This window comes from Alligator mississippiensis, chromosome 8 (genome assembly GCF_030867095.1).
Source record: "Alligator mississippiensis isolate rAllMis1 chromosome 8, rAllMis1, whole genome shotgun sequence".
Taxonomy (NCBI): domain Eukaryota; kingdom Metazoa; phylum Chordata; order Crocodylia; family Alligatoridae; genus Alligator; species Alligator mississippiensis.
In genome coordinates, this window is record NC_081831.1 from 27,620,721 (window position 1) to 27,647,543 (window position 26,823).

The 26,823-nt window shown below is 57.0% G+C and overlaps 1 protein-coding gene across 1 annotated transcript; it reads left to right on the plus strand.

Moving 5' to 3' along the window:
* Window positions 1-2,591: 2,591 nt before the first annotated feature.
* On the plus strand, window positions 2,592-23,700 carry UBA1 (ubiquitin like modifier activating enzyme 1). Its single transcript, XM_059732535.1, has 26 exons — window positions 2,592-2,699; window positions 4,929-5,048; window positions 6,178-6,236; window positions 8,251-8,419; window positions 8,882-9,016; window positions 9,507-9,613; window positions 9,697-9,787; window positions 10,181-10,313; window positions 10,809-10,906; window positions 11,337-11,483; window positions 12,158-12,328; window positions 12,883-12,993; window positions 13,102-13,182; window positions 14,275-14,430; window positions 14,812-14,977; window positions 16,049-16,245; window positions 16,497-16,561; window positions 16,895-17,090; window positions 17,476-17,550; window positions 18,385-18,574; window positions 18,882-18,970; window positions 20,353-20,445; window positions 20,547-20,738; window positions 22,111-22,212; window positions 22,584-22,684; window positions 23,195-23,700. The coding sequence occupies exons 2-26, from the start codon at window positions 4,929-4,931 to the stop codon at window positions 23,328-23,330; spliced, it is 3,180 nt and encodes a 1,059-aa protein (XP_059588518.1). The 5' UTR covers window positions 2,592-2,699; the 3' UTR covers window positions 23,331-23,700.
* The last annotated feature ends 3,123 nt before the right edge of the window (window positions 23,701-26,823 follow it).

The window sequence follows — 26,823 nt, forward strand, 5'->3', positions numbered from 1 at the left end:
CTCCTAGCTGGCTGTGTTTGTGGGGGTGCCAAACATCAGGAAGGGGGTTGGGGGCCCAGATGCCTTGCTTCTGTGGGAGGTGGGGGGAGGGAGGTGGGAGCCTGGATGCCTGGGTTCTCTGGGAGGGGAGCGTGGTGTGTGGGGGTCAGAGTCAGGGAGGCTATGACCCTAGGGACCTGGGTTCCCTTGGAGGGGGTTAGCATGGAGAAAGAGTTAGTCACCCTCCATCCTACAGAATCTAGCTGCTTTGGGCTCTACAGCAGTCCTTTATGTACCGTATTGTCTCATATGACATGTCGTCCTCCCTGCACCCCAGAAGGCAATATGGCTACTGCTTAGCTGTTTCTGCTTCCTCTTCCCCTCCTCCCCACCCTTGCTAGGGGTTGGGACCTCACCTTGTATGCCATAGAGCAAGTGTTCCAGGAAATGCAATGTCCAGAAAGAAGGGAACTTCAGGAGACAGAAAGTTCCTGCCCCAGTGCTACTCTGTGTTTGGCACCCTGCCTGTGCCCCCTACCCCACCCACTGCTCTGGTCTCTGTTCCATGCCCCAATTGCTGTTCTACTTCCTACTCCCTGACCTATGCCCACTGCCCATCCGCTGCTCTGTTCTCTGCTTCCTGTCCTGCACCCCCTTCCCCTGAGCTCATGTCCTTGAACACCCTAGTTCCCCCAGGCAGTGCTTCTGTTTCCCCTGGGATCCAAAAAGCCCCTAGTCCCTCTGACAGAGGAGTGGGGGTGGGGGTTGGAGCTGGGAGCCCAGATGCTAGGGTTCAGAGTGAGGTGTGACTGGGAGGGTGGGAGCAGGGGGTGCTGGTAACCTGGAGTGCTAGAGGGGGCCCAGAAATGGGAGGTGGGAGTCTGGCCATCAGCTGTGGGGGGTGGCTGAGAGCCTGGATGAGATCAGAGTTACTGTCACTTACAGCTTTCCCAGAGACTGCCTGGGGCAGCAACTGCTGTGCTTCCTGGCCACTCTGTGCCCCACTGTATGACCCTGGCACATGGCTGGCTGTGATGCCCCACAACGGGGAGCTTCCAGGCTTAGTGTGCAGGGTCCAAGTGAGGAACATGTGGTAGGCGAGGAGTTATGGTAATGCCCAGAGCAGGTGGCTCAACTCCTCTGGCATCTGGAGGGTGGGGCTTCCCCCTTCCCCTCCCTCTTTTTCCCCTCCCCAAAGGCAGGAGGCTTCACCCTGCAACAGGATGGCAGCCCTGGATGCAAGTGAGTGGGAGACACCCCCACCTTGGACTTGGGGCCCAGAGAATCAGCAGCTGCACATGAAGAACCCAGGTCTCCAGAAGGTGCTGCACACTGGTGAAAGTCCTAAGTGTCAGGGAGGGGCTGCACTTACAGACAGGACCTAGCCAGTCAGGTGGCACTGCATGTACATGGGTGGGATCTATGCCAGGAACAAAGGCATCTGAGTGGGGCTACACACACCCTCCGTCGGGTGGTGGAGCAGATGCAGTGGGGTACTGGGGAGGCCTTGGGGTAGAAGTGGGGATTAGGGTGTCTGGGTCTGGGCTATGCCCCAGAGATGACTGTATTTCCCCCCCTGTCTCCAACCACAGGTGTTCTACTCAGTCCTTCCCTCTGCCCCCCCCCCCCCAGCTGGCTGTATCTCAAGAGCCAGACAACCCCCCACTGTACCACAGATGGCTGCATCTCAGTGCCATTCAAAGGGTATGTTATATTTGGCTTTCTGGTTTCACACCTCTCAGAGCTGGCTGCATTGGTTGACTCCTTCTCATGTTATACTCAGCCTTTCTCCAGGTCTGCCTGAATTCATCCCATCCCAGAGCTGGCTGCATCCCAATGCCACTGGCAGTCCTGTCCAGGAGGATGTTATACTGAACTGTCTAGGTTCTCCCCACCCCAGAACTGGCCGCATCTCAGAGCCATACAAATCCTGCAAGCCCTGTTCTACTCAGCTTTCCCAGTTGTCCCACCCCTGAGCTGGCTGCACTGTCACCCCGGGTGACCCCACCCATTATACTCGGCCCTTCACCACCCATGAGCTGGCTGCATCTTGGTGTCATGGGAGCCCTGCACACCCCTCAGCCCCCCCAGCTGGCTGCAGCGGCCCCTTTCCCGCCCCGCGTACACGTGCTTGGAAGGTCCGTGGTGCTGTGTCACGAGGCTCCGCCCGATCCTGCATTATTCACCACGGCGGTGGGTGGGGCCTATGTCCACCCGGGTCCTCCCCTCCCGCTTCCCTTTACAGCCGGGTCCTGCTGAGACATAAAAAGGGAGGAGGGCCTAGACGCTAGGAGGCCCCGCCCCTTCTAGCAACGCAACCCAATAGCGAAGTGCCTGGTGGGGCAGCGGGCCAATAGGATGGCAAGTAGGCGGGGCGGTCTGTATCCGGGTCCTTAGCGTCATCCGGGTCCGCTATGTGTCGTGGGGAAAGGGGTGGGCTCAGGGTCACTGAGAGGCGGGTCCGCTTCTAGCCCCGCCCCCTAGCGAGAGTGTGGACTAATGGGAGGCGGGTGGCGGGTGCGGCGGGCCATTGAGAGGGTGAGAGGAAGCTAGTCTGTGGCCAATGAACGCGCGGCGGGAGCGAGGGGGCGGGGCCGATAGGCGCCGTGAGCTGGGGGTTTTGTTCCGGGCCCGGCGGCCGCCGCCATCTTGTGCGGAGCGGAGCGGAGCGGAGCGGCGAGAGCGGCACCGACCCGGCCGCACCGGCCCCAGCCTCATTGGTATTAGTTTCGGATCGGGTCCCCTCCCCCGGGTCGCGCCCCTTCTGGTCAGGATCAGGACCCCATTCATCGGAGCTGGGATCGGGCCCTGCCCCCTCGACCCGGGGTCGCCCCAGAATCAGGCCCCTGGTCCCCAGGATCGCCTCCACCCCCCAAGCACCAGAACCCTCCAGACGTAGGGCCAGGGCCTTTCCCCCCTTACCCAGCACCGCGCTCTGTCCCCTCCCCGCCCTCCCTCCCCTTACCGCTCGTTTTAGGATTGGGACCCACCAGACCTGCGTCGGGGCCACCTCGCCAGGATTATGCCCTCCTGACGGCTAAGGTCGGGCCTCCTAGGATTGGGGCAGCAACCCCCACCCCCCCCTTCCTCCTCGGCATCGAAGGAGTCCCCAAGAACTTTCAGGATCAGGCCCAGCCTGCCCCTCCCTGTAACCTTTCCTTTGGTATTTTCCCCAAACTTCTCAGGATAAGGCCCCTTATGATCCAAAACAGACCTGCATCCCCCTCCCCACAGGAGTGGGTCTCTCTTCCTCCTCCATGTAACTGGGAAACAGGCTCCTCCACAGGATGCGCCCCCCCCATCCCAGAATTTGCCTTTTCCTTGGGTCTAGCTCCTTCCTCCCCTCCCCCCGGATATGGACCCCAGGATCAGGCCCTGCTTCCTCCCCAGTGGCACAGAATGATCCCCCTCAAAGGACCCAGCCCCTCCCCATCTCATCCTTGGGCCTGTCCATGGATCGCAAGACTTCCTAAGTTGGGATTCCCAGACCTGACTCAGCCCCACCCCTACCTTGGCAGCCTGGGGGAGAATCTGGGGGGCAGCAGACTAGGGGCTATGGGACAGGACCTAGTTCTTTAGGTTCACAGGGCAGCTGGCAGCCCAGATGCCAGGATACTCTGGGAGGAGATTAGGGGCTGGAAGTGAGAGCAGGAGGGGCTGGGAGCTGGATGCCTGGGTTCTCCCCCAGCTCAGGAAGAGAGCAAGGACCAGTGTGGTCCTGACTTGGGGTGGAAGAGGCCTGGGGTCTTGGATGGTTTGTTTCTGGTCTCTGCCTAGAAACCTGGGGGCCAGGGCAGGACCCCAGATACCTGGGTTTTATCTATGTTCCTGTCACTGCCTTCCCCAGTCCCTCAGGAGGTTCTCTGAATCCATGGCCCCAGCTGCTCCCCCCTCCCCCGCCAGGTGACTGGGGGGTTGGGGCCTGTGGATGCTGTCCCTTTCCTAAATACCAGGCAGAACCCAGGCATCTGCATTTCTAGTTTGCCGCCCTAGTCCAGTTCTAGAAACAAGTGTAGTCGGATGAGTCAGAACCCAGGCGTGCAGGCTCCAAGTTCCCCTCAGCACCCACCACGGTCCCAGAGAACCCAGGGGTCTGGGCTCCTAGCCCCCTCCCAGAATGGCCAGCAAACTCAGGCACCTGGGCAATCCCCCCTAATACCAGGTATTCTTCATGTGCAGATAGTCACCCCCCTGGGGAAATGCTGTTGTTACTCCCTGCCTCCACCCTGGGCTCCTCCTGCTCCCCCTGGGTCCTTCCTGCCCCTACCAGGCCCCAAATGCAGTGGGTTCTAGGTGGGGAGCATCAGTGCCAGCCTCCAAAAATACACACTCCCCTGTGGGTGTGGCCATAGAGAGGCCCCACCCCCTCAGTGCAGGTGGCCATAAATGAGACCTGCTTCCTGTGCTGGGTTTGGCCATCCCAGGATAAGCCCTGCCCCCCTCCTTGGGTGTGGCTTTACTGTCCTGGACAAGCCCTGCCCCCTGCAGTGGTTGTGGCTGCATTATCCTGGGATAAGCTCCACCCCTCAGTGGGTGTCTACCAGTGGTAGCCCAGTGGGTTGTAGAGGTCCAACTAGTTTAAGGCAGAACCTGGTACTGGGGTGCACTCTGTTGGTGGATGACAGCAAGGGAGGCTGGGTCCCCAGACTCCTGGGTTCTCTGGGAGGAAAGAAGGCTCAGGGGTGGAATCCACATGCCTGGGTTGTCTAGCTTTGGCAGGGGCCCTGGGCCCCACCCTGGTACCTGCCTGGGGGCAAGCTGCTTTGGCCTCATCCACTGGGACTGGGCTGAATCACTGGCCCTGACTCATGGGGGTGGGGACTGGACAGGACATACCCACCTCTGGGTAAAGCTTGGTGGAGGAGCAAGCCACGCACAGTACAGTTGGGGGAGTTGGGAGAGATGCCAGCTGCACTGATCCCCTATCCCTGCCGCCCCTCCCCCCCCAGATGTCCAGCTCGCCGCTGTCCAAGAAGCGCCGTGTGTCTGGGTCCGAGCCGAAGACGGGCAGCACTTGCGCCCCCGGCACTGACGCCCGCAGCCCCCCGTGCCCCCCTGCGCCCCCTAACGTGAGTATCACCCCCCTGTGCCCTGCAGTGTGAGTATGGTTCCGCTCCTGCCCTTCCTCATGCCATCAATGTCAGTGCAGCTCCCATGAACCCCCCCACCCCTCAGTGTGAGTACAAACCCCCCCAGCTCCTCCAAACCTCCTCAGTGTGAGTATTGTGCAGCCCTCACACATGACCCCTCCTTACACCCTACAGCCCCCCCCCCGCCCCAGACCTCCACATGGCTCCCCTAATATGAGTACAGCCTCCCCACAAACCCTCTGCAAGGCTCCCCCACATCCCCCAACATTAGTATAGCCTCCACAGGCCCCCCACCCACCTGGTATCCTCTCCCTGCCCCCCACATCCCCCAACATGATTACAGACTCCCCAAACCCCTTAATATGAATAGGGTTCCTCCAGACCCCCCATGACCCCCGTGTTTGTATGGTCCCCACTTCCCACCCAGTACCCAGCCCCCTGCAATTTAGGCATGGCACCTGGGGCTCCCCAGAAGTTGCCACAGCCTTCATTAGCCTGTCCCTCCCCGTGCCTAGGACTGGCATCAACATCTCCTGTGGTATGAGCCTGTCCCCCAAAGCTCTGCCACCCCCACACACCTGCAGCAGAGCCCTGTCCCCCAACAAGCCATCAGCATGGCTTTGCTCCCCACAGCTCCCTCACAGCCTCTACCAGTACAGTCAGGCCCCACACAGCTTTGCCATTCCCCACAGCCCCCAGCATGCCTGTGTCCCCCCACAGTTCTGCACTTGTCACAGCTCTTTCTCCCACCACAAAGCCCCCCAGCAGAACCCTGCCCCCCACAGCCTCCCCAGCACAGCCCTGCACCCCAAAGCTTTGCCATCTCTATAGCACTCCAGCATGCCATGTCCCACAGCTGCTGCCCACAGCTTTGTGCCCTCTCCACAGCTCCTACCACCCCCTTAGTCCCCCCCAGTCCAGCCCCTCCCCAAGCCCCTTACCATTGGGATTTATGCCAGTAGGCCTCCAGTGTCCTTTCCCCATAATTTCTGATATCTGCCTCTGCACATGTGGGCCCCCCCCATGCTCCTGCTACCCCCCATGTGTGTCCCCCTCCACTGCCCAGATCTTGGCCCCCAGCTCAGTTCCCTCTTCTGTCCTCCCCCAGGGAATGGCCAGGAATGGAAGTGATGCGGATATCGACGAGGGCCTTTACTCCAGGCAGCTGTGAGTGCCTGATGCGGCCAGCTCTTGGGTGGGGCGGGGAGGGGGCAGCCCGATACAACAGCACGCAGGAAGGCCTGGGACATAGCCAGCTTTGGGGTGGGTTACAACTGAGTATGATGTTGTCAAGGGAGGGCTCAGATGCAGCCAGCTGTGGTTCAGGAGGCAGCTGAGTATAACAGTGTGTAGGGAGGTCTGGGATGTGGCTAGCTCTGTGGTAGGGCAGCAAAAGAGTATCTGAGTATAGCACAGCACATGGGGAGCTGAGATGCAGCCAGCTCTGGAGTAGAGTGCCAGGGGAGAACTGCTGAGTATGACGCCACCTGAGCATAGCTCTACAGCCAGCTCTGGGGTAGAGCATAAGGAAAATGACTGAGAATAATGCCACACAGGGGGAGGGCCAAGATGCAGCCAGCACTGGGGTAGAACAGACCAGACCGCAGCCATACAGAACATCTTCCAGGAAAGATGCCCCATTGTAGCCACATTACACTGCAAAGGGAAGATTTCCTGGGCTTGGAGAGGCAGCCAGCTCTGGGGTGCAGCAGTGGGGGATGGCTGAGTATAACACTCTAGTGGGAGGGCTGCAATGCAACCAGATCTGGGGTGGAACAGCAGGAGAGAAGGTGAGTACAACAGCATGGGGCAGGGGGGGAGGTTGAAATGTAGCTAGCTGTGGAGTGGAACAGCCACATATAGTACAGTGTGGGAAGGGTTGGGATGCACCTAGTTTTGGGTCCAGGATAGTGGGACAGAGCCAAATAGACATCCCTGGGAGGATGAATTCGTTGCCACAACGTGGCCAGCTATGGGGTGGGACAGCAGGGTATGGCTGAGTGTAATGCTGTGCTAGGGAAGGCTGAGATGCAGCCAGCTCTAGGGTGGAGCAGCCCAGACCACAGCTGCATATAACAGTCCTCAGGAAACAGACCCCCAAAGCAGCAACCTTGGGCAGAGTGGCTGTGAAACAGCGAGGGAAGGCCTGAAGGGCCTTGAGGAAGGCTGGGGAAGGCTTTCTGGGCCTTGAGACACAGTCAGCTCTGGGGTGGGACAGCAGAGAAAAAGTCCAGTATAACACGCCACGAGGAAGCCTGAAATGTGGCCAGCTGTGGGGAGGAGTAGTTGGGGGATGGCTGAGTGTAACAGCTCAGGGAGGGCTGAGATGCTCCTAGTTTTTGTGAGGGAACTTGGAACCAGCCGAGTATAATGCCAGACAAAAAAGCCCGTGATGCAGCCAGCTGTGGGTGGAGCAGCTGACTATAATACTGCATGGGGCCTGAGATGCACCCAGCTCTGGGGTGGATCAGCATAGCATAATGCCACATGGGGAGAGCTGAGATGCAGCCAGCTCTGTGGGGAAGGAGTGGGCACTACCTGAGTATATCACCACACAAGGAAACCTGAGATGTGGCCAGCTTTGGGGTGGAACAGCCCAGCATAACACTGCGTGGGGAGGGCTGAGTTGTGACCAGCTCTCAGGCGGAGCTGGCGTAGTTGAGTATAACACTACACAAGTAAACATAAGATGCACCTAGTTCTGTGGTGGAATTTCCTAGTATAACATTGAATGGGAAGAGTTGAGATGCAGTCAGCTGGAGGGGAGGGGGCAGGGCAGTGGAGACTGGCCAGGTATAATGCCACACAAGGAAGCTTTAGGCATAGCCATTCTGGGGTGGAATGGCCCAATAGAATGATACATGGGTAGGGCTAACATGCATCCAGTTCTGGAGTCAAACAGCCCAGTATAACTCTGCTTGGGAAATGTAGAGCTACACCTAGCTTTGGAGCGGAGCTGGCCTGGCCGAGCATAACACTCCACAAATAAGCCTGAGATGCAGCTGCTCTGGGGTGGAATGGCCCTGTAGAACACTGCCTGAGGTGGGCTGAGATGCACCCAGCTCTGGGGTGGAACAGCCCAGTCTAACACTGCCTGGGGAGGGTCCAAGATGCATCCAGCTCTGGGGCAGAGCTGCCCAGGCCATGTATAATGGCATCCCCTCCCTCCCCATATACACAGGTATGTACTGGGCCATGAGGCCATGCGACGGATGCAGGGTGCAGCTGTGCTGGTTTCCGGGCTCCGTGGCCTGGGGCTGGAGGTGGCCAAGAACCTGGTGCTGGGTGGAGTCAAGGCTGTGACCCTGCATGACCCTGAGCCTGCCCAATGGGCTGACCTCTCTGCGCAGGTAGGGCCCGTCCCCCATGTGGGGTAGGGTGGGGTGTGAGAGAGACCCTGGGCTTTGTGGGGTGGGGGGTGCCAGTTGCCTGGCTTGTTTGTGTTTCTGTTTGTGTGTGTGTGTGTCCCCTATATTCCTTGGTTCTGGTGTGTGTCCTAAATGCCGTGATTGTGTGTGCCTTGGATGCCTAGGTTATATGCTCATGTGCATGTCTCTGTGTGCGCATTTGTGTGTCCTGGATGCCTATGTTCCATGTGTGTCTCCTTCCAGCCCATGTCTGTGTCGTCCCCATTCCCCCCTTTGTCTGTTACTCCCACCCCTATAGTGCACCCAGCTCTGGGATGGGGCCATTGGGGGAGTGGTGAAACAGAACACCACCTGGACAGTTGCCCTGAGCCCCACAATCCTGCCTTGGGGCTGCCCCCCCACCCTTGGACCAGGCCCCTGACTCTTGTCTTCCCTCTCCACAAGTTCTACCTGCATGAAGAAGATGTGGGGCGGAACCGGGCAGAGGTGTCACTGCCACGTCTGGCCGAGCTCAACTCCTACGTGGCCGTCAGCGCCAACACGGGGCCCCTCACTGAGGACCTACTGGCTGCCTTTCAGGTGCACTTGAGTGCCAGGGTTCTTGCGGGGGGGAGCCTGGACACCTGAGTTCCTTGGTAGGGGATGTGGAGTTTGGGGGGGGGGGGGTGTTAGACCAGGGATGGCTGGAAGCTCAGACACCTGTGTTCTCGCAGGGTTGGGGAGCTAGAAGCCTTTGCTCTCTGGGAGAGGGGTGGGGCTGGGAATCCAGACACTTGGGTCCTCTCTCACCCCAGGTGACCAGGGGTGACTGGCAGCCCAGACACCTGGGTTCTCTCTCAGCTGTGGGAAAACAGTGGGGACTGGAGAGTTAGAGTGAGGGTGGCTGGGGACCCTGCCATTCTCTATAGTGTTCTTGGGAAAGGGTGCCTTTGGAGTTATATCAGTGGAGCTCAGGAAGTGGGATGCCTGGAACTGGGATGCCTAGGTTCTCTCCCACTCCTGGAAGGCACTGGGCAGCTGGGAACGGTGATGGGTTCTCACATTTCCTGGATGCCTGGGTTCTTGGCAGATAGTGGTTCTGACCAACTCCCCCCTGGAGGAGCAGCTGTGGGTGGGTGACTTCTGCCATACCCGGGGCATCAAGCTGGTGGTGGCCGACACCCGGGGACTCTTTGGGTGAGTACAGCCCCCCCCACCCCTGCCATGGGACCCAGGCATTAGGACTGGCCTCACCCCCCCTCCCCCCCTTTTCCCCACAGGCAGCTTTTCTGTGACTTTGGGGATGAGATGATCGTGACAGACACCAATGGCGAGCAGCCTCTGAGCACCATGGTCTCTATGGTGACCAAGGTACTGAGTACCAGGGTTCTTAGGGGCAGGGGGTAGGAGCCTGGATTGGATGCCCATGTTCTTTTGGATGGGCGTGAGGGCTGGAAGGTGAGAGCAAGGGAGGCTGGAAGCCCAGATGCCTGGGTTCTCTCCTGGCTCTCAAGGTGAGGGGTTAGGGGCCCAGACAGTTGGAGTTTCTCCTTATCTCTTGGGGTGGGGACCTAGATGCCTGGTTTGTGTCCTGGCTGTGGGGGTCGGGGCCCAGATGCCTGGATTTTCTCTTATTTCTCGGGGTGGGGGCCCAGATGCCTAGGTTCCCCCCTAGCCTCTTAGAGTGTGGGCAGGGGCCCAGATTCCTGGGTCTCGATGCTAGCATCACCCCCCCCTCCCACCCCCCACCCCCCATTCCCTCAGGGCTGCCCTGGGGAGGTAACATGCCTGGACGAGGCTCGCCACGGGTTCGAGAGTGGGGACTTCGTCACCTTCACTGAGGTGGAAGGCATGGAGGAGCTCAACCACTGCCCCCCCATGGAGATCCAGGTCCTTGGTGAGCTGGGAGCAGGGTCGAGGGCAGGAAGTGGGACATGGGTGGGGTATGGGGGCAGGGATTGGTCCAAAGTGGGTTGTGGAAGTGGGTTTTGAGACAGGAAGTGGGATGCAGAGGTGGAGCTTGGAACAGGAAGTAAGTTGCAGGGCTGGGGCTTAAAACAGAAAGTGGGAGCAGGGGTAAGGCCTGGGCAGGAAGTAGGATATAGATGTGGGACCTAAGGCAGGAAGTGGGATGCAGGGTGGGTATAGGGCCAGGGCCTGGGAAAGAAAGTGGGGTATAGGGGTACAGCTTTGGGTTGGGGGCACCTCCGGCTTGTGACATCTCAAGTCCAGGGGCATCCTGGGGGGCTTGGTGGGGGAATCCCTGGGCATTGGGGCCTGGGTTCCATTGGGGGAGGGGGGGTGTCTGTTGTTGGCAGCCCTGGTGTGGGATGGGGGGTGATCTCTGTGGCTTGCCCCTGCCCTGATTCTACACCCCCCCCCCCCCCCCCAGGCCCTTACACTTTCAGTATCGGGGACACAAGCGGATTTGGGGACTATGTGCGTGGTGGCATTGTTGCTCAGGTCAAGATGCCCAAGAAGATCAGTTTTGTGAGTGCTGGGCTAGAGGGGGCATAACTGCCTCAGGAGGGGAGATTGCTGCCCTGAGGGGAGTCGGGGATGAGATTACTGGCCCAAGGGATGGGAAGGAAGAATGATTGCCTTTTGGGCGAAGGATAATGCTCCAAGGGGTTGGGATTTTCTGCTCGGAGGGCGAATTACTGCCCCAGAGAATGGGGGCAGGCCTAGGAGTTTCCTCTGCCCTGGGGGTGGGGCTAGAGAGGCCCTTGGGGGTGAGGACCTGGCTCAAGGGCACAGTTAAGGAGCCCTGGGGCAGGGGCAGAAGGTGTTTGGGGGTAAAGTTAAAGATACCTGGGTACAGGTGGGTGGGGCCCTGGCATTGGGGCAGGACTAAAGGTGTCTGAGGGTGTGGGTGGGGCCCTGAAACCTAACCCCCACCCCCTTCTGGCTGCGCCCATAGAAGCGGCTGAGGGAGTCACTGGCAACGCCCGAGTTTGTGGTGACTGACTTTGGGAAATGGGAGCGCCCAGCCCAGCTGCACCTTGGCTTCCAGGCATTGCATGGCTTCCAGCAGCGCCACTCCCGCCTGCCCCGTCCCCGCAGCCAGGTAAAGTGGGCTTACCGTTGGGGGCAGGGTTATGAGGGGAGAGCTTGTGGTATGGGCAGGTGCAGCTGGGGGCAGCGTTTGAGAGTGGGGGGCCAAAGGTACTAGGGAAGAGGTGGGGCTTGGGGAAATGGTTGTCAGGCAAGAAATGCAGCTTAGAGAATGGGCAGGGCTATCAGGGAAGGGGCGTGGCCCAGGGTAGTCCGCAGGTACTGATAAAGATGCGGCCTGGGACAGGAGCTCTGGCTACCACAAAATGGGGCAGGACTTAGGGTAGAGGCATTTCTATCAGGAGTGGAGCAGGGCTTAATGTGGGATGGGGTTATTGGAGAGGGGGTGGAGCTTTGGGGCAGGGGTGGGGCTTGGGATAGGGGCAGGGCTGTTTGCAAAGGGGTGGGGCTTGGGGTTGGGTGTTGGATATCAAGGGAGGAGTGGGGCTTAGAGGGGCAGCACCACAGATGGGGAACTTGGCTGTGGGTGTGGTCATGGGGTCAGTCAGATGGGGCTTGAAGCTGGGGGTGGGGCCTTAGCTGTATGGCAAGGCATTGGTGGGGCCTGTGGCTAAGCGTGTGAGGCCTCAGCCTTAAGACTGGGGAAGTTGGGCGCTGGTGGGGGGCAGAGCATGGGCCACACAGGGCAGGGCTGACCTCTGGGACCCTCCCAATCCCTGCTGGCAGGAGGACGCGGCTGAGGTGTTGGGGCTAGCACAGGAACTGCTGGAGGCACAGGCAGGGCCGCGCCCAGAGCTGGATGAGGGGCTGATCCGGGAGCTGGCCTGCCAGTCTGCTGGACACCTGGCCCCTCTGGCTGCCTTCATTGGGGGGCTGGCTGCCCAGGAGGTCATGAAGGTACCACCATCACCTGGGTCTCTTCTACATGGGGGGTGGAACACCCTGATGCCTGGGTTCCACCCTGGGTGGTATGGAGGACCCAAACACCTGTATTCCACTGTGGCTGGAAAGGGGGCACTTAAACACCTGGGTTCCATTCTGAGCTGAGGGCAGAAATGGGGGACTGGACCTGGGTGCCTGGGTTTCAGCCTGGGCTGGGGGGCGGGGGCCCAGATACCTAGGTTTTACCTCATTGCAGGGAGGGGAGAGGGTCAGGTTAGCAGGACGCATGGAATCAACTCCGGCTCTTGGCAAGGGAAGGGCAGGAGACTTGGACAGCTGAGTTCCATCCCAGTGCCATGAAGAAAACTGGATGCTGGATTCCCAGCCCAGCACTTGGAAAGGAGAGGGTCTGGACAACTAAGTTCTCTGGAAGGGGAGTAGGGACTGGGGGCTGAAAGTGGGGGCTGGGTGTGTGGGGATTTGGGCAGACAGTGAATTATGGGGGGCAAGAGAAGGTGGAGTTGGAGCCTGGACACTAGGGCTCCCTACTAATCTTCCCCCTCCCCCAGGCCTGCTCAGGGAAGTTTATGCCCATCACACAGTGGCTCTACTTTGATGCATTAGAGTGTCTGCCTGAGGAGGGCAAAGAGGAGCAGCTCACCGAAGAGCAGTGCCGCCCTGTGAGTCTGGGTCAGGAGTGAGGGGCATCATGGATAGATTTGCGGGGCTCCGGATTGGGAGTGAGGAGCTCTGCAGGGCAGGTGCTGATGGGTGTTTACCTCCCCCAGAGGAACTGCCGCTACGACGGGCAGATTGCTGTGTTTGGGGCTGACCTGCAGGAGAAACTTGGCCGGCAAAAGTACTTTGTGGTGAGTGACAGCTGCCGAGCCTGCCCTCTCCCCCACTGAAATGAGTCTCTTGCCCCAGCCCCACTAATATGTCTGCAGCTCCTTCCCTAGTGTGCATGGGGCAAAGTAGAAGGCAGGGTCTGGTCTTTATTACAGAGGAAGTCACTGATAACATAACAATTGATTCTTTAGGATAAATAAAAGAAAAATGGAGAAAGGAGTGGGGGTTATAGATTTGTAATAAGTGTACTGAGTGGGGAAAACAAGCAGAGCATACTGGACAGCACCCACTGGTCTTCAAATGAGTGTAAGGAGTCAGTGGACACTGCCCAGTGAAACTTCCCAGAGATGTAAATGGAGAAAGAACAGGAAAACAGTCCTGCAGTCACTTGGGGTCCTCCCGGCCAGAGCCGCCGCCTTGGTCAGATAGATAACAAGCTTAGCCAGGAGCAGGTTGACCAGGAGGTCCCAGGACCCTGGTGGGGCTGTGGGTGGGGAGTGCAAAAATGAAAATCTGGGGGGAGAAGCGCAGCCAGGACCTCAGCAGGAGGTTCTGCAGGAGGCAGTGAAGGGGCTGCAGCCTGGTGTACTCCAGGTAGATGTGTGCCAGGGTCTCCCTTTGCTCACAGAAGGGGCAGGTATTTGTGATGTGAGCCAGATACACACCCCTGGCAATGGCTCCATGGAGGAGCTGCCAGCTGAGGTCTCCAGTGGCTTGCAGAATCAAGGTGGAACATAATGCTTGTCCACCTGGGACTGGGAATAGAACAGGAAGTGATGTGGGGCCTGGCACCAGGGGAAATGGGGGTGGGGAATTGGAATAGGATAGGAAACGGGGGTAGGGATTGGGGTAGAACAGAAAGTGAGGAGTAAGTCTTGGGGTGAGGCCTGGGAACAGGACAGGAAGTGGGTGGGTGAGTCCTTGGAACCAGTAGGGGCCACACCTGGAACTAGGCAGAAAGTAGATGGGGAGACTTCGTTGCAGACAGCAAGGAAGAGCAGGGCCTTGGAGCCTGACGGGAAGCCCTGGGAACAGGACTGGAAGCAGCAGGGGCAGGGCTTGCCTTGGCCCTGCCCCGCTGAGGTGGCCCCTCCCTCCCCTATGTGTGGCAGGTGGGGGCTGGGGCCATTGGCTGCGAGCTGCTCAAGAACTTTGCAGTGCTGGGGCTGGGCTGCGGTGCAGGTGGTGGCATCACTGTCACCGACATGGACACCATTGAGAAATCCAACCTCAACCGCCAGTTCCTCTTCCGGCCCTGGGATGTCTCGGTGAGCTGGGAGTGGGAACTGGGCACCGGGTGGGGTGTGGGGCCTGGGAGTCGGATAGGAAGTTGGGGCAGAGCCTGGGAGCTGAGCAGGAAGTGAGGGGGTGGGGCATTGGGCAAGAAGTGACTGGAGCTCAGGGTTAGTCTGGAGGGTGGGGAAAGGGCCTGTAAACAGGGAATGGGATGAGCCTGGGAGGGGAGGGGTCAAGGGTGGGCTTTCCCCCACTTAGTGGGTGCCGCCAGTCTTTCAGGCAAAGCAATTTGAGCTGTTCTTGGGGGGGAGGGGTATGCTGGCTAGGATTCTGGACTCCTTGGTCCTCTGGGAAGGAAGTGGGGTGGGGGCCCAGACCCTTCCGTTTCAATTGGCCTGTCCTGGCCCCTGCAGAAAATGAAGTCGGAGACAGCAGCAGTAGCTGTGCGAGAGATGAACCCGCAGCTACACATCACGAGCCAGCAGGAGCGCGTGGGACCTGACACAGAGCGTGTCTACGACGACGACTTCTTTGAGGCACTGGATGGGGTTGCCAATGCCCTTGACAATGTTGATGCCCGTGCGTGTCCTGCGTTTCTCCCTCTTCCTTCCCACCCCAAGCGGGCTGCATCCTAGCCTCTCTGATATGTTATACTCAGCCATTCCCCAGCTGTCCCATCCCAGAGCTGGGTATGTCTTGGTTGTTATACCTGGCCATTTCCTAGGTGCTCTTTCCCAGAGCTGGTTGCATCCTATATAGTGTTATAGTCAGCTGTGCCCCACCCCAGAAGTAACTGCATTCTGTGCAGTATTATGCTTGGCCATTCCACCTCAGAACTAGCTGCAGCCTGTGTGTTACATTCAGTCGCCCACCTCAGAGCTGGCTGAATTCCATATAGTGTTATACTTAGCTGTTTTCTAGCACGTACCCCAGAATTAGCTGCATTCTGCAGAATGTTAATACTGCGCTCTCCCACCCCAGAACTGTGGCTGAATCTCAGGTAGCATTATATTCAACTCCCCCCCCCCCCCCCCATCCTGCCCCAGACCTAGTTTTATTTTGTACGACATTACATTCAGAGACGCTCCACCCCAGAGCTGGCTACATCACTTGCACTGTTATGCTTGACCATGCCTCACTGTAAAACTAGCAGCATTCTCTATAGTGTTATACTCAAATCTGCTGCACCTCAGAACTTCCTGCCTCCTGTGCAGCACTATACTCTGTATTCCATATAGTTACACTCAGCTGCACGTAACTCCAGAACCAGCCGCATCCCATGCAGTGTTATGTTTACTTGTGCCCACCCCTGAACTAGCTGCAACTTGTGGAGTCTCAGTCATGCCTCACCCTAGAACTAGTCGCATCCTGTGCAGTGTTACACTCAGCTGTGTCATGCCCCAAAGTTAGCTGCATTCTGTCCAGTATCAATCATATTTAGCTCCCTCACCTCAGAATTAGTTGCATCCCATATGGCATGTTAACTTGCCCCACCCCAAAGTTAACTGCATCCTGTGGAGTGTTACACTTAGCCGTGCCCCACCCCAGAACCAGCCACATCCTCTGCAGTCTTAGACAGCCACCCCACAGCAGACCTAACTACATCCTGTGCAGCATTATATTCCATTTTCTCTCTCCCCGCTCGTGCAGGCATGTACATGGACCGGCGCTGTGTGTACTACCGGAAGCCCCTGCTGGAGTCGGGCACACTGGGTACCAAGGGCAATGTGCAGGTGGTGATCCCCTTTCTCACAGAGTCCTACAGCTCCAGCCAGGACCCGCCTGAGAAGTCCATCCCCATCTGCACCCTCAAAAACTTCCCCAATGCCATTGAGCACACACTGCAGGTGCCCTGGGGGATGCCTGGGTTCTCTGGGGGGGAGGGGCTGGGAGCCTGAGGTTCTACTTCAGTCTAGGGAGGGGAGTGGGGTCTAGTAGGTGGGAACAAGAAGGTTTGGTAATCTGGATTGACTGGGTTCTCTGGCTGAGGAGTACGGGATGAGAGCCCAGATACTTGGGTTCCTTGCCTGCCTAGGCCTGGGGTGGGGGGGGCCTGGACTCCTGGCTTCTTTAGTGACTGTGCCATGGGTCCCTGCAGTGGGCGCGTGATGAATTCGAAGGCCTCTTCAAGCAGCCAGCAGAGAACGTCAACCAGTATATCACGTGAGTGGGGGCAGTTTTGGCAACAGGGCGGCTTGGCAGAGGGCAGGGATTGTGCACTCTTGTGGTGGAGTGCTTGGGGACAGAGCCTGGCTCCTGGTAAGCAGTGATGTCTCTGGGGCTTGGTTACAGGTGGGGTAGGGTAGGTGTACCTGGGAATGGGGGTAGGGTTTGGGTACAGTTGAGGGCAGGGCTTGGCTGCATATGGGGGTGGGGCTTTGGTGAGGGTGGGCCAGGCCAGGGTCAGGGTCAAGAGCTTGGGTCCAGCCAGGCCAGCAGTAAGGGGTGTGGCTGCAGGCTGAGGGCAGGTCCTGGCTAACAGGCAGGTCCCCACAGAGACCCCAAGTTCCTGGAGCGGACACTGCGGCTGCCGGGTACGCAGCCACTGGAGGTGCTGGAGGCCGTGCACCGCAGCCTGGTGAGCGAGCGCCCGCGCTCCTGGGCAGACTGTGTGGCTTGGGCCTGCCACCACTGGCATGCGCAATACCGCAATGGCATCCGCCAGCTGCTGCACAACTTCCCACCCAACCAGGTGAGAGCCCTGCCCCGCTCCCTTAGGACCTAGCCCCACCTCCGGGTACACCCAGTACCGCAGTGATAGATGCTGCAGGACTTCCTACCCAAACAGATGAGCCCTGGCCCTGCCCCTGCCCCTTTAGGTCCTAGCCCCATTCCCCACTGTATAGCCCTGCTTATGAGAACATCTAGTACAATGAAGTTCACCTGCTCTGTATTTGCATAGTCTTAGCTCCTGGACACGGGCCACTCCCCAAGCATGGGCAGTGCCACCATGGAATTTACCAGCCAATTCCAGCCGTTATACAAACCCCACTCCCCCTGGGCACATGCAAGTACTACAGCAGGTGGGAGAGGGTGGAACCATCAGGTTTAACTCTTCCCTGCTCTGGACATTGCAGAAGACCAACTCGGGGACACTGTTCTGGTCGGGACCCAAGCGTTGTCCCCACCCCCTCACCTTTGACGTGGACAATGTGAGTGTCCTGGAGATACTTGGGGGCACTGATGGTACTAGTGGGACACCGGGAATACTGGGGGTGGGACTGGGGTGCACCGGGGATACTGGAAGGGCATTGGGAGGGTATTGGTGAGGCACTGAGGATTCTGGGTAGGCACATGTACTGGGGGGAGATGTAAGGGGTGGGGGGTCACTGGGGATCCTGGCTGGTCTGCAGAGGTTCTGAGGGATTCATTGTGGGGGGCTGTTGAAATGCCCTGGGCTGCTGAAGGCCTGGGTTCTGGAGAGTGGGGTTGGCTGTAGGGGTTCAGGGACTCTACAAGGGGTGCTGGGGGCTTGGGGGGAGTCTTGGGAGGTCCCTGGGGGGTGTGGACTGCCCTGGAATCTGTTGGGGAGTCCTGGGGGATCCATGGGGTGCTGAGCATCTGTGGAGCAGTCCTTAGGGCTCCATGGGAAGTGTTGGGGGTCTGTAGAGGTCCCTGGGGGTCTGTGTGGGTTGATGGGAGGGCCTGTGATTGGACTGCCCTGAGTTCCATAAGTAGGTGAGGATCTTGGGGCTGTGGGGGCTGGGGGTATATTGGGCAGTGGGGGCAGGTGCTGGAGGCTTGTGGGAGGACCCAGGGGCCTGTAGGGGTCCATGAAGGGTGCTGGGAGGTCTGTGTGGAGTGATGTGGCGCATACCAGGCAAGCTATGGGGGGGAGGGTCTGTAGGGGTCCTGGGTTGGTTATTGGGTCTGTGTGGGGTGCTCTGGGTCATAGAGGGTCTGTGGGGGGGTGGAGGTAGTGCTGGTGCTCCATGGGGCTGTCTGCCTCCCCCAGTGACACCCCCCGCCTTTCCCTCCTGCTGCAGCTGCTGCACCTGTCCTATGTGGTGGCAGCAGCCAACCTGCTGGCACAGAGCTATGGACTGACTGGGTCACAGGATACGGGGGCTGTGGCCACACTATTGCGCCAGGTGCAGGTGCCCGACTTCACCCCCAAGGCCGGTGTCCGCATTCACGTCTCCGACCAGGAGCTGCAGAGTGCCAGCCCCGCCCTCGGTACTGCCCAATAGGGGGCTGTGGCAGGAGGGTATGGAGCGGGGGGAAGGGGCAACAGGCAAGAGCAGGAAGATTTGGGGGAGGGGGGAGGCTGGGGCAGGAGTGTAGGTGGGGTTACGGGGTGGGGGCTGGGACCAAAGCATGGATCTGGGGATTGGACAGGAGTGGAGGAGTAGGGATGGCTGGGGCAGGAGCAGAGGGGTACATCAGGGGTCTGGGGACAGTACCAGAGGGTGCGGGATAGGAGGAAGGGTATATAGTGGGTTGGAGAGCAGGTAGGCCCCACTTACTTCTTCCCTGGTTCCAGATGACAGCCGGCTGGAGGAGCTGAAGGCAGCACTGCCCAGCCCTGAGGAGCTGCAAGGCTTCCGCATGTTCCCCATCGACTTCGAGAAGGTGAGTGCCCCCAGAGCCAGCCACCAGCTAACCTCCTCCATTCCACTTGGCTGTCTGCTTGTGCTAGCAAACTGCATCCCGGCCCTCTCAGGGCAACGCTATACTCAGCTGTCCCCCAGCCATTCCATCTGAGAGCTGGCTGCTTTCCTGTGTCTGAGGATACCTCCCACCACTGTGTGGTGTTGTACTCAGTTGTTTCACTCCACTTCAGACCTAGCCTCTGCCCCACCCCAGAGCTGGTTACATCCCTATGCCAGCTGCAGCCTCCCTACATGGCATTTTACTCAGGTGTTCCCTCTGCCCCACCCCAGATCTGGTTGCATCTTGGTGTGAGCTGTATCCTTCTCTTGGGGCATTATATTTGGGCCATCCCTAGCTGCTCCACCCCAGAGCTGGCAGTGCCTCAGCCCTCCCTAGGGAGCATTATGCTTAGCCATTCCATAGCCACCTCACTCTAGAGTTGGCTGCATCTTGGCCATCCTGGGTCAGTGTTATACTCAGCTGTTTCCTAGCTGCCTCACCTCAGAGCTGGGTGCATCTCAGCCCTCCCCATCCAGTGTTATAGTCAGCTGTTCCCCAGTTGTTCCACCCCAGAGCTGGCCAGATCTCAGTCCTCCCTGTGCAGCCTTATACTCAGCTGGTCCCCTGGGTGATCCAACCCAAAGCTAGCCACATTTCAGCCCTCCCTTTCCAGTGTTATACTTAGCTATTACACACGAGAGCTGGCTGCATCTCCGCTTTCTTGAGTTGAGCACTACATTCAGCTGTTACTCAGGTACCTCACCCCAGAGCTAGCTGCATAGAATCGTAAAAAACGAGGGCTGGAACGGACCTCAGGAGGTCATCTAGTCCAAACCCCTGCTGTCAAAGCAGGACCATCCCCAATTATCTCATCCCAGCTGAGGCTTTGTCTAGTTAGGCCTTAAATACCTTCAAGGATGGAGATTCCACAACCTTTCTGGGGAGTTTCACTTCCATTATTTTACTGTTCCACTATTTTACTACCCTCCTGGTAAGAGTTTTCCTGGTATCTAACCTAAATTTCCCTTGCTGAAACTTGAAACCACTGCTCCTTGTTGTGTCATCTGCCATCACTGAGACCAGTCTAGCTCCATCATCTTTGGAACACCCCCCACCCCCACCTCCCCTCAGTCTTCTCTGACTGAGACTAAATAATCCCAGTTCCCTCAGCCTCTCCTCAGGAGTTGTATGCCCCTGCTCCCTAGAGGACATTTCAGCCCTCCTGTAGCATTATACTATCCCAGAGCCGACCCACATCTCGGCCCTCCTAGTTCAACATTACACTTAACTGTTCTCTGCTGCTCTGCCCCAGAGCTGACCGCATTCTGGCTGCCCCTCTCTGACCTCCTCCCTTCTCTCAGGACGATGACACCAACTTCCACATGGATTTCATCGTGGCTGCCTCCAACTTGCGGGCCGAGAACTACGACATCCCCCCGGCCGACCGGCACAAGGTGAGTTTGGAGCCAGTGGAGGGGGGGGTAGTATCAGGGTGGGAGGTAGAGGGCGGTTTCCAAGCACTGACCCCCTTCCCTTCTCACTTCCCCTGCCCCAGAGCAAGCTGATTGCAGGGAAGATCATTCCAGCTATTGCCACAACAACAGCAGCTGTGGTGGGACTGGCATGCCTGGAGCTGTACAAGGTGGTACAGGGGCACCGGCTCCTGGCCTCATACAAAAATGGCTTCCTTAACCTGGCCCTGCCCTTCGTTGGCTTCTCTGAGCCCGTTGCCTGCCCCCGCAACAAGGTGGGTGTCTCCCCCAGAGCTTGGGTGCATTTTGGGCCCTCTTTGGGATGTATTATACTCAGTTGTTCCAGCCCAGAACTAGGTGCATCCCAGCCCTCTCTGGGACGTGTTATACTTGGCTGTTCCTTAGTTGGGTTGTTATATACCAGAGCTGGGCACATCTCACCTCTGTGATGCATTATATTTAGCTGTTCCACCCCAGAGCTGGGTGCATTTCAGCCCTTTTTGGACGTGTTGCACTCATTTATTCCCCAGCTATTAACTATACCAGAGCTGGGTGCATATCAGTCCTCTTTGCCACATGGTATACTTAGCTGTCCCCAGCTGCTCCACCCCAAAAACTGTCTGTATATTGGCCCTCCCTAGGCGGTGTTGTACTCAGCCATTTCCTGGCTGTTCCACCATAGATATGGCTGCATCTTGGCTCTCTCTTCAGTGTGTTGTCCCCAGAGCTGGCTGCATCTCGGCCCTCCCCAGGCAGCATTATACTCAGCTGTTCCCCAGCTGTTCTACCCCAGAGCTGGCTGCATCTCAGCACAGCTTCCCCACTTCATCCCCTGCTATCACTTGCCCACAGTCAGGGGCCTGCCTCCTTCCAAGCCCCCATGACTCCACAGCCCAGCCAACCCCACCCTCTTTCCTTCTCTCTCTCTTCCCCCACCTCCCCCCATTCTTCCAGGCTGGTGGTGGCCTGTCCAGGTACAGCATTACCTGGAAATAGCATGTTGGCAGTTTGGAGGACCAGAGGCCTGGGGAAGGGGGGGGTGCTGACTAGGTTGGGGAAGGGAGGGGCTGACTGGACTGTGGCAGGAGGGGGGCGAACTGGATTCGGGGTGGGGGAGCCCTGTCTGGGTCAGGGATTTTTATCTGGGCTCTTGGGTGGGCGTCACAGCCAGGCATGGAGGCAGGGTTCTGGTTGAGCCTGGGGATTTCAGCCAGGCTATGGTCTGGCTGTGTTGGAGGGGTCCCAGCTGGGCTGTGGTGGGGTCTAACTGGGTTGAGAGTCACAGCTGGGTCACAGGGGGTCCTGGCCAGGCCACTGGTGAAGGGGTCCATCTGTTGGGGGGTCATGGCCCAGCCATTGAGAGGGCATCTCAGCCAGGTACAAGCGGGTCTCGGCTAATGTGTGGGGGTCCCCAGCCAGGTTTCCTGGGGTGGGGAGGTCTAGAAGAGGTGGGAGATCTTGACTAGGCCATAGGGGTCTGTCTGGGTTGTGGGGCTCTGGGTCAGGTGCTGGGTGTGTCTGACCAAGATAAGTGTCCTGGCTTGGTTATGGGGATTCTGATTAAGCAGGTGAGTGGGTCACAGCTGGGCTGTGTGGGGGTCTTAGCTGTCCCCTGACCTCCCCTCCCCCTGCTGCTTCCTTTCCCAGTACTATGATGTGGAGTGGACACTGTGGGACCGGTTTGAGGTGCAGGGGGTGCAACCTAATGGCGAGGAGATGACTCTGCGGCAGTTCCTCAACTACTTCAAGGTGTGCCGTGGCACGGAGCAGGGGGGTATGGGATGTGGGTTGCAATGCAGGGGGCTGGGAGCCCAGACACCTGGGTTCTCTGGGAGGGGAGTGGGGGTCAGGAGATGGAGGGGGCTGGGAGCCTGGATGTCTAGGCTTTCTGGGAAGGGAGTTTTGGGCTAGGGTATGAGAGCAGGGGAGATCTGGGAGGGAGCCTGGATGCCTGGGCCCTCTCCCCAGGTCTGGGAAGGCAGTGGGGCTTGGGACAGTGGGTAGAGGCTTGGGTATAAGTGGAGTTTCAGCCTGTCCAGGATGGTGGGGGTTGAAACCAGGTCTAGGGGTCACCCTGGCCATGGCTGACCCTCTCTACCCCTTCCGTTTGCTGCCCCCAGACGGAGCACAGGCTGGAGATTACGATGCTGTCACAGGGTGTCTCCATGCTCTACTCCTTCTTCATGCCAGCCGCCAAGCTACGGGAGCGCCAGGACCAGTCGTCAGTTCGGGGGGGGGGCCCCATTTCCCTTGGGGGAGGGGCTGATGTGGCGGAGGGGCTCTCCTTGGGGGCTGGGGAGTGTCCCCCTTTCCCAATTGTGAGTCCCCAGGGCTAGTCAGGCAGGGACACCCCTGTGGCTCTAGGGATCTGGCATGTCTTGAACTGGGGGTCCCCGGGGTGCGGGACCCAGGTGGGGGCCAGGGCCAGGTGGGTTTCCACAGGGCGTGGAGTCGTATAGAGATTGAGGGTCGGGGTCAGGTGGAGGTGGTGGTTGGGCTCATGGGTCAGGTCACGTGAAGGTCCCCGTAAGGGTGGGGTCAGGTGAAGTTGGGGTGGGGGTTGCTGGGTGGGCAGGGCCAGATGAGGGTCTTTGGTGGGGAGGGCCAGGCAGAGGTGGGGGGGGGTCAAGTGGAGTTTCCCCTAGGGGGTGGGAACAGGTGTAGGGTGTCCCTGAGGGCCAGAGCCAGGGGTTCCTGGCTGGGCACTGACCTGGCCCCACCCCCTCTGCAGAATGACGGAGATCGTGGCCAAGGTGTCTAAGAAGCGGGTGGGTCGCCATGTCAAGGCCCTCGTCTTCGAGCTCTGCTGCAACGACGAGAACGACTGCGACATTGAAGTCCCCTATGTTCGTTATACCATTCGCTAGGGTGGGGCTGAGCCCCCTGGCCCCACCTCCTCCCTGGGGCCCCATTGCATTGTGTTCTCATTTTGTGAGGGGGTGGGGCCTTGTGCGGCCCTGCTCTCTGCCCTGTCCCCGCCAACATGGTGATGTCACATCCTCCAGGCGCCTTAACCCCCCCTCCATCACCGTTTAGTCGTGTTGTGTCTTGGCTCTGCCCCCCCTCTCCAGTGGGGGAGGGGACGCTGTTGTTCCTGGGGGCCCAGGGGGTGCTGCTCCCACCCCCCTTATCTCCTTCACAGAGCCCCTCCCACACCCCTGGGGCACAGGCTGGGTAGGGGACGTAGTTCAGAACTGTTACTGGGAGTTAACGAATAAATAGACGTTTGCAAAAGGCGCCTGCGCCCTTCCCCCACTGCCTGGTCTGTTTCGGGGGGCACTTGGCAAAGTGGTGTGTTGGTGTAACCAAGATGGCCACTGCTAAGGGGGAGGGGGCTCCAAAATGGCTGCCAGTGGGAGGAAAAGCACTCCAAGATGGCACCTGCTGAGGAAGAACAGGTTCCAAGATGGCCACTACTGAGGAAGAAGGGGTTCCAAGGTAGCTGCTGCTGAGGGTTTCAGGCTCCAAGATGGCTGCAAGGGAAGTGAAAGGTGTTCCAACATGGTTATTCCTGAGGGGAAAGGGGATCCAAGATGGCTACTGGGCAATGCTGGGGTGGTGGGGCATGATGACCACCAGTTTACTTCAGTTTTATCTCTGCACGAGGTGCCTCACAAACTTGGGAACCCTGAAAAAGAAGTAGTTTGGGTTAATCTGAAGATGACGTTTTTAGAGCTGGGGGAGGGGTAAGAACCTTTTTTTTTTTAGTGGGGTCTTAGGTTTTTCAGGGTATTTGGGGGTTGTTTGGTGTATTTTATGAGCATTTGAGGGTTTTTCAGGGTACTTTTGGGGTTTTTAAAGTTTTTGCTTGTTTGGGTTTTCTCAGGATTATATGAAGTTTTATTTAAAGGGCATTTTGGAGTCAGGCTTTTAAGGGTATTTTAGAGTATAGCATTTTTATGGTATTTGGGAGTTGTTAGATGTTTTTGGTTGTTTTGTGTTTTTCCAGGGTACTTGGTTATTTGGGGGGTTTTAAAGGGCCTTTTTCGGTTATTTTGGGGCTTTTCAGGGCATTTTGGGTTTACAGCTTTGAGGTTTCCAGGGTGTTTTTAAAAGTAGTTTAGGGTTTTCTGGGGTGTTTTAGAGTCAGTTCAGGGGGTTTTAAGGGTGTCTTGGAGTTATTTGGGGAGGGTTAATGGTGCTTTTTGGTGTATTTTATGTGGGATGGAGGGTATTTTGTGTTGTGTTTTAGAGTTTGCACACATGCACCACAGCCCCATACATGTGTTACATTTAACTGATTAATTGCACCTTAAGGTGTGACCCAGCTACATGTTCAACCAGTAAATGGCTTTGATAAACCAAGCAATAAGCTACCACAGTTATTACACATTTTTTGTGGAATAACATTGTAGGTTGTCTTAATCACACCATAAATTGAAGGTGTGGTCAGGGGCTCCCCTGTGGCTGGGAACCTCAACTGAGGGGCTCCCAACCACAGGGGTGCACCACTCACTGCCAGCCCTGCAGCTTACCAGGCTCTCAATGATGGGTGTTCCCGGCGCTGCCCCTGCCCTGAGCTGTATCAGCTGCAGGGCTCACAGAGGAGAGAACTCTGCCACCCTTGCAAGCCTTGATCCCAGACTGCCCCTGCACTGGCAGTAAAACACAGTAGGATCTAACACGAGACCCCAGAATCACGGAGGCATGATTGTATGAATCGCACATTAGATCCCATTGTACTGTGTGTGTACACACACACAGATTTTTCTTCTTTTATTTTCTTTGAAGTTGTTTCATTGAAAAATATGTCCTTTTTATTTGATTTTTATTGAGTTTTGCAAGTTTTCTGGGTTGAGATTCAGGTTTCACACTTTGAGAGGGGTTTTTTTTGTTTTGTTTTTCTGGGTTTTAATGAATGTTTAGGCTTTTTAGATTGCATTACTTTAGTAACTACTTATTAATAATTTGTTTAGATGCCAGTTATGCAGTTATACATACAGTTTAGGCATTATTGATTACTTTTATACATATAATTTGGGCATTGTTGATTATTTTAATGGAAACAGTAAGCGAATTGAAAGTATTAATGGTTTTTGTTAACTCATTTAGATCTCTTATTTAATTTAGTACTCTTGAGGTTCTTTTTTGTTCTTTATTTGGCAAGGGATTTGGAAAATCCTTTGCAAGAGTATGATAGTCTGCAAATATGCTATGGTTGTGTTCAAGCATATGCAAAGCAATTGGGTAGCCACAGCAGAATAACGTATTTAATCACATAGCAGCCACCCCTAAATTGGACCAGTGCCCTGGCAAAGGAAGGGGGGAAACAATGATATTTTCCTTAAAAATAAGGCGTTTCAATAAGTTAGAAAATCCAAACAACCATACTTTTTCACTCATAACCAGGTGTAAACCAAGCTCAGCCAATGAGGAGGTATAATGGCATAGGCATGCCACTAGGCATTATGATACCCCTAATTCAGTCTCCTCTCAATATGCCCAAACCTATTTTAACAAAATCATTTGGAAATCTTCTCAATTTTTGAGTGCTGATTTAGGAGGAAAAGAGGGGTGTGATATACAGATAAATACATTATTTAGCAAGATGTACAGTAGTCCGACCACAGCTGCTACCAAGAACAAGAAACCATCCCTGGGCTGGTTGTAACCAGCTCTGGGGCTGAATGGCTGGGAAATGACCACTTAGAACAGCCCAGAGGGGGCCTACATGTGCCTGCAGCAGCCAGCTTTGGGGGGAGCAGCTGAGAAACAGTTGCGAAACAGCTGCATATAACACCTCACAAATGCCATCACTTTTCTGGAGGAAGAAACTAAATGGTTTCTTCCAAGAAGCCAATTCCTTGTGATTTGAACCTATTTGGATATTTAAAGACCATTATTAGTTATGGTTTTTAAATTTTAATTTGCATTGAAATTGAGCAAGAAATGTTTGAAATGATACTCATTTTAATTTTCCCTTGGGCCACTTTGAGGTGGTAGATGTGGAATCAGAGCAGTCCAGCAGAAATAAACAGTTGATCTCAGTCCTGACATGACACCAGACATCACACATTACCCTGCCACAGGGAAAGCAGGAAGACAACAGCAGCCAACATCCTGCTGTCATAAAAGGTTAATATATGCTCTAGAGATCCCAAGTAGAGGCCATGTCCCTACTACAGGGGAAGAGGCAAACAGCACTGCTTCCCACTCCCCACCAGTCCATACCAATTTGGCCCTGAGTGGAGGGGCACAGGTCTGTAGCCAGTAATCTGCAGGGTTGAGGACCAGCAGGAATGTTAGCACAGCCCATTTGCCACCCCCAGGCTTGGCCACAGCCATCACCCAATGCCTCTAAGGAAGGCTTCAAAACACCCTGACCTAGCAGAAAGGTGAGGAGGGGGCAATCAGTAAAAC

Coding starts and splice junctions, on each gene's coding strand:
- UBA1 (XM_059732535.1), top strand. CDS start 4,929: ATGTCCAGCTCGCCGCTGTCCAAGAAGCGCCGTGTGTCTGGGTCCGAG. Junction 9,614..9,696: donor GACACCCGGGGACTCTTTGG/GTGAGTACAGCC, acceptor TTTTCCCCACAG/GCAGCTTTTCTGTGACTTTG. Junction 20,739..22,110: donor TTGCCTGCCCCCGCAACAAG/GTGGGTGTCTCC, acceptor TTCCTTTCCCAG/TACTATGATGTGGAGTGGAC.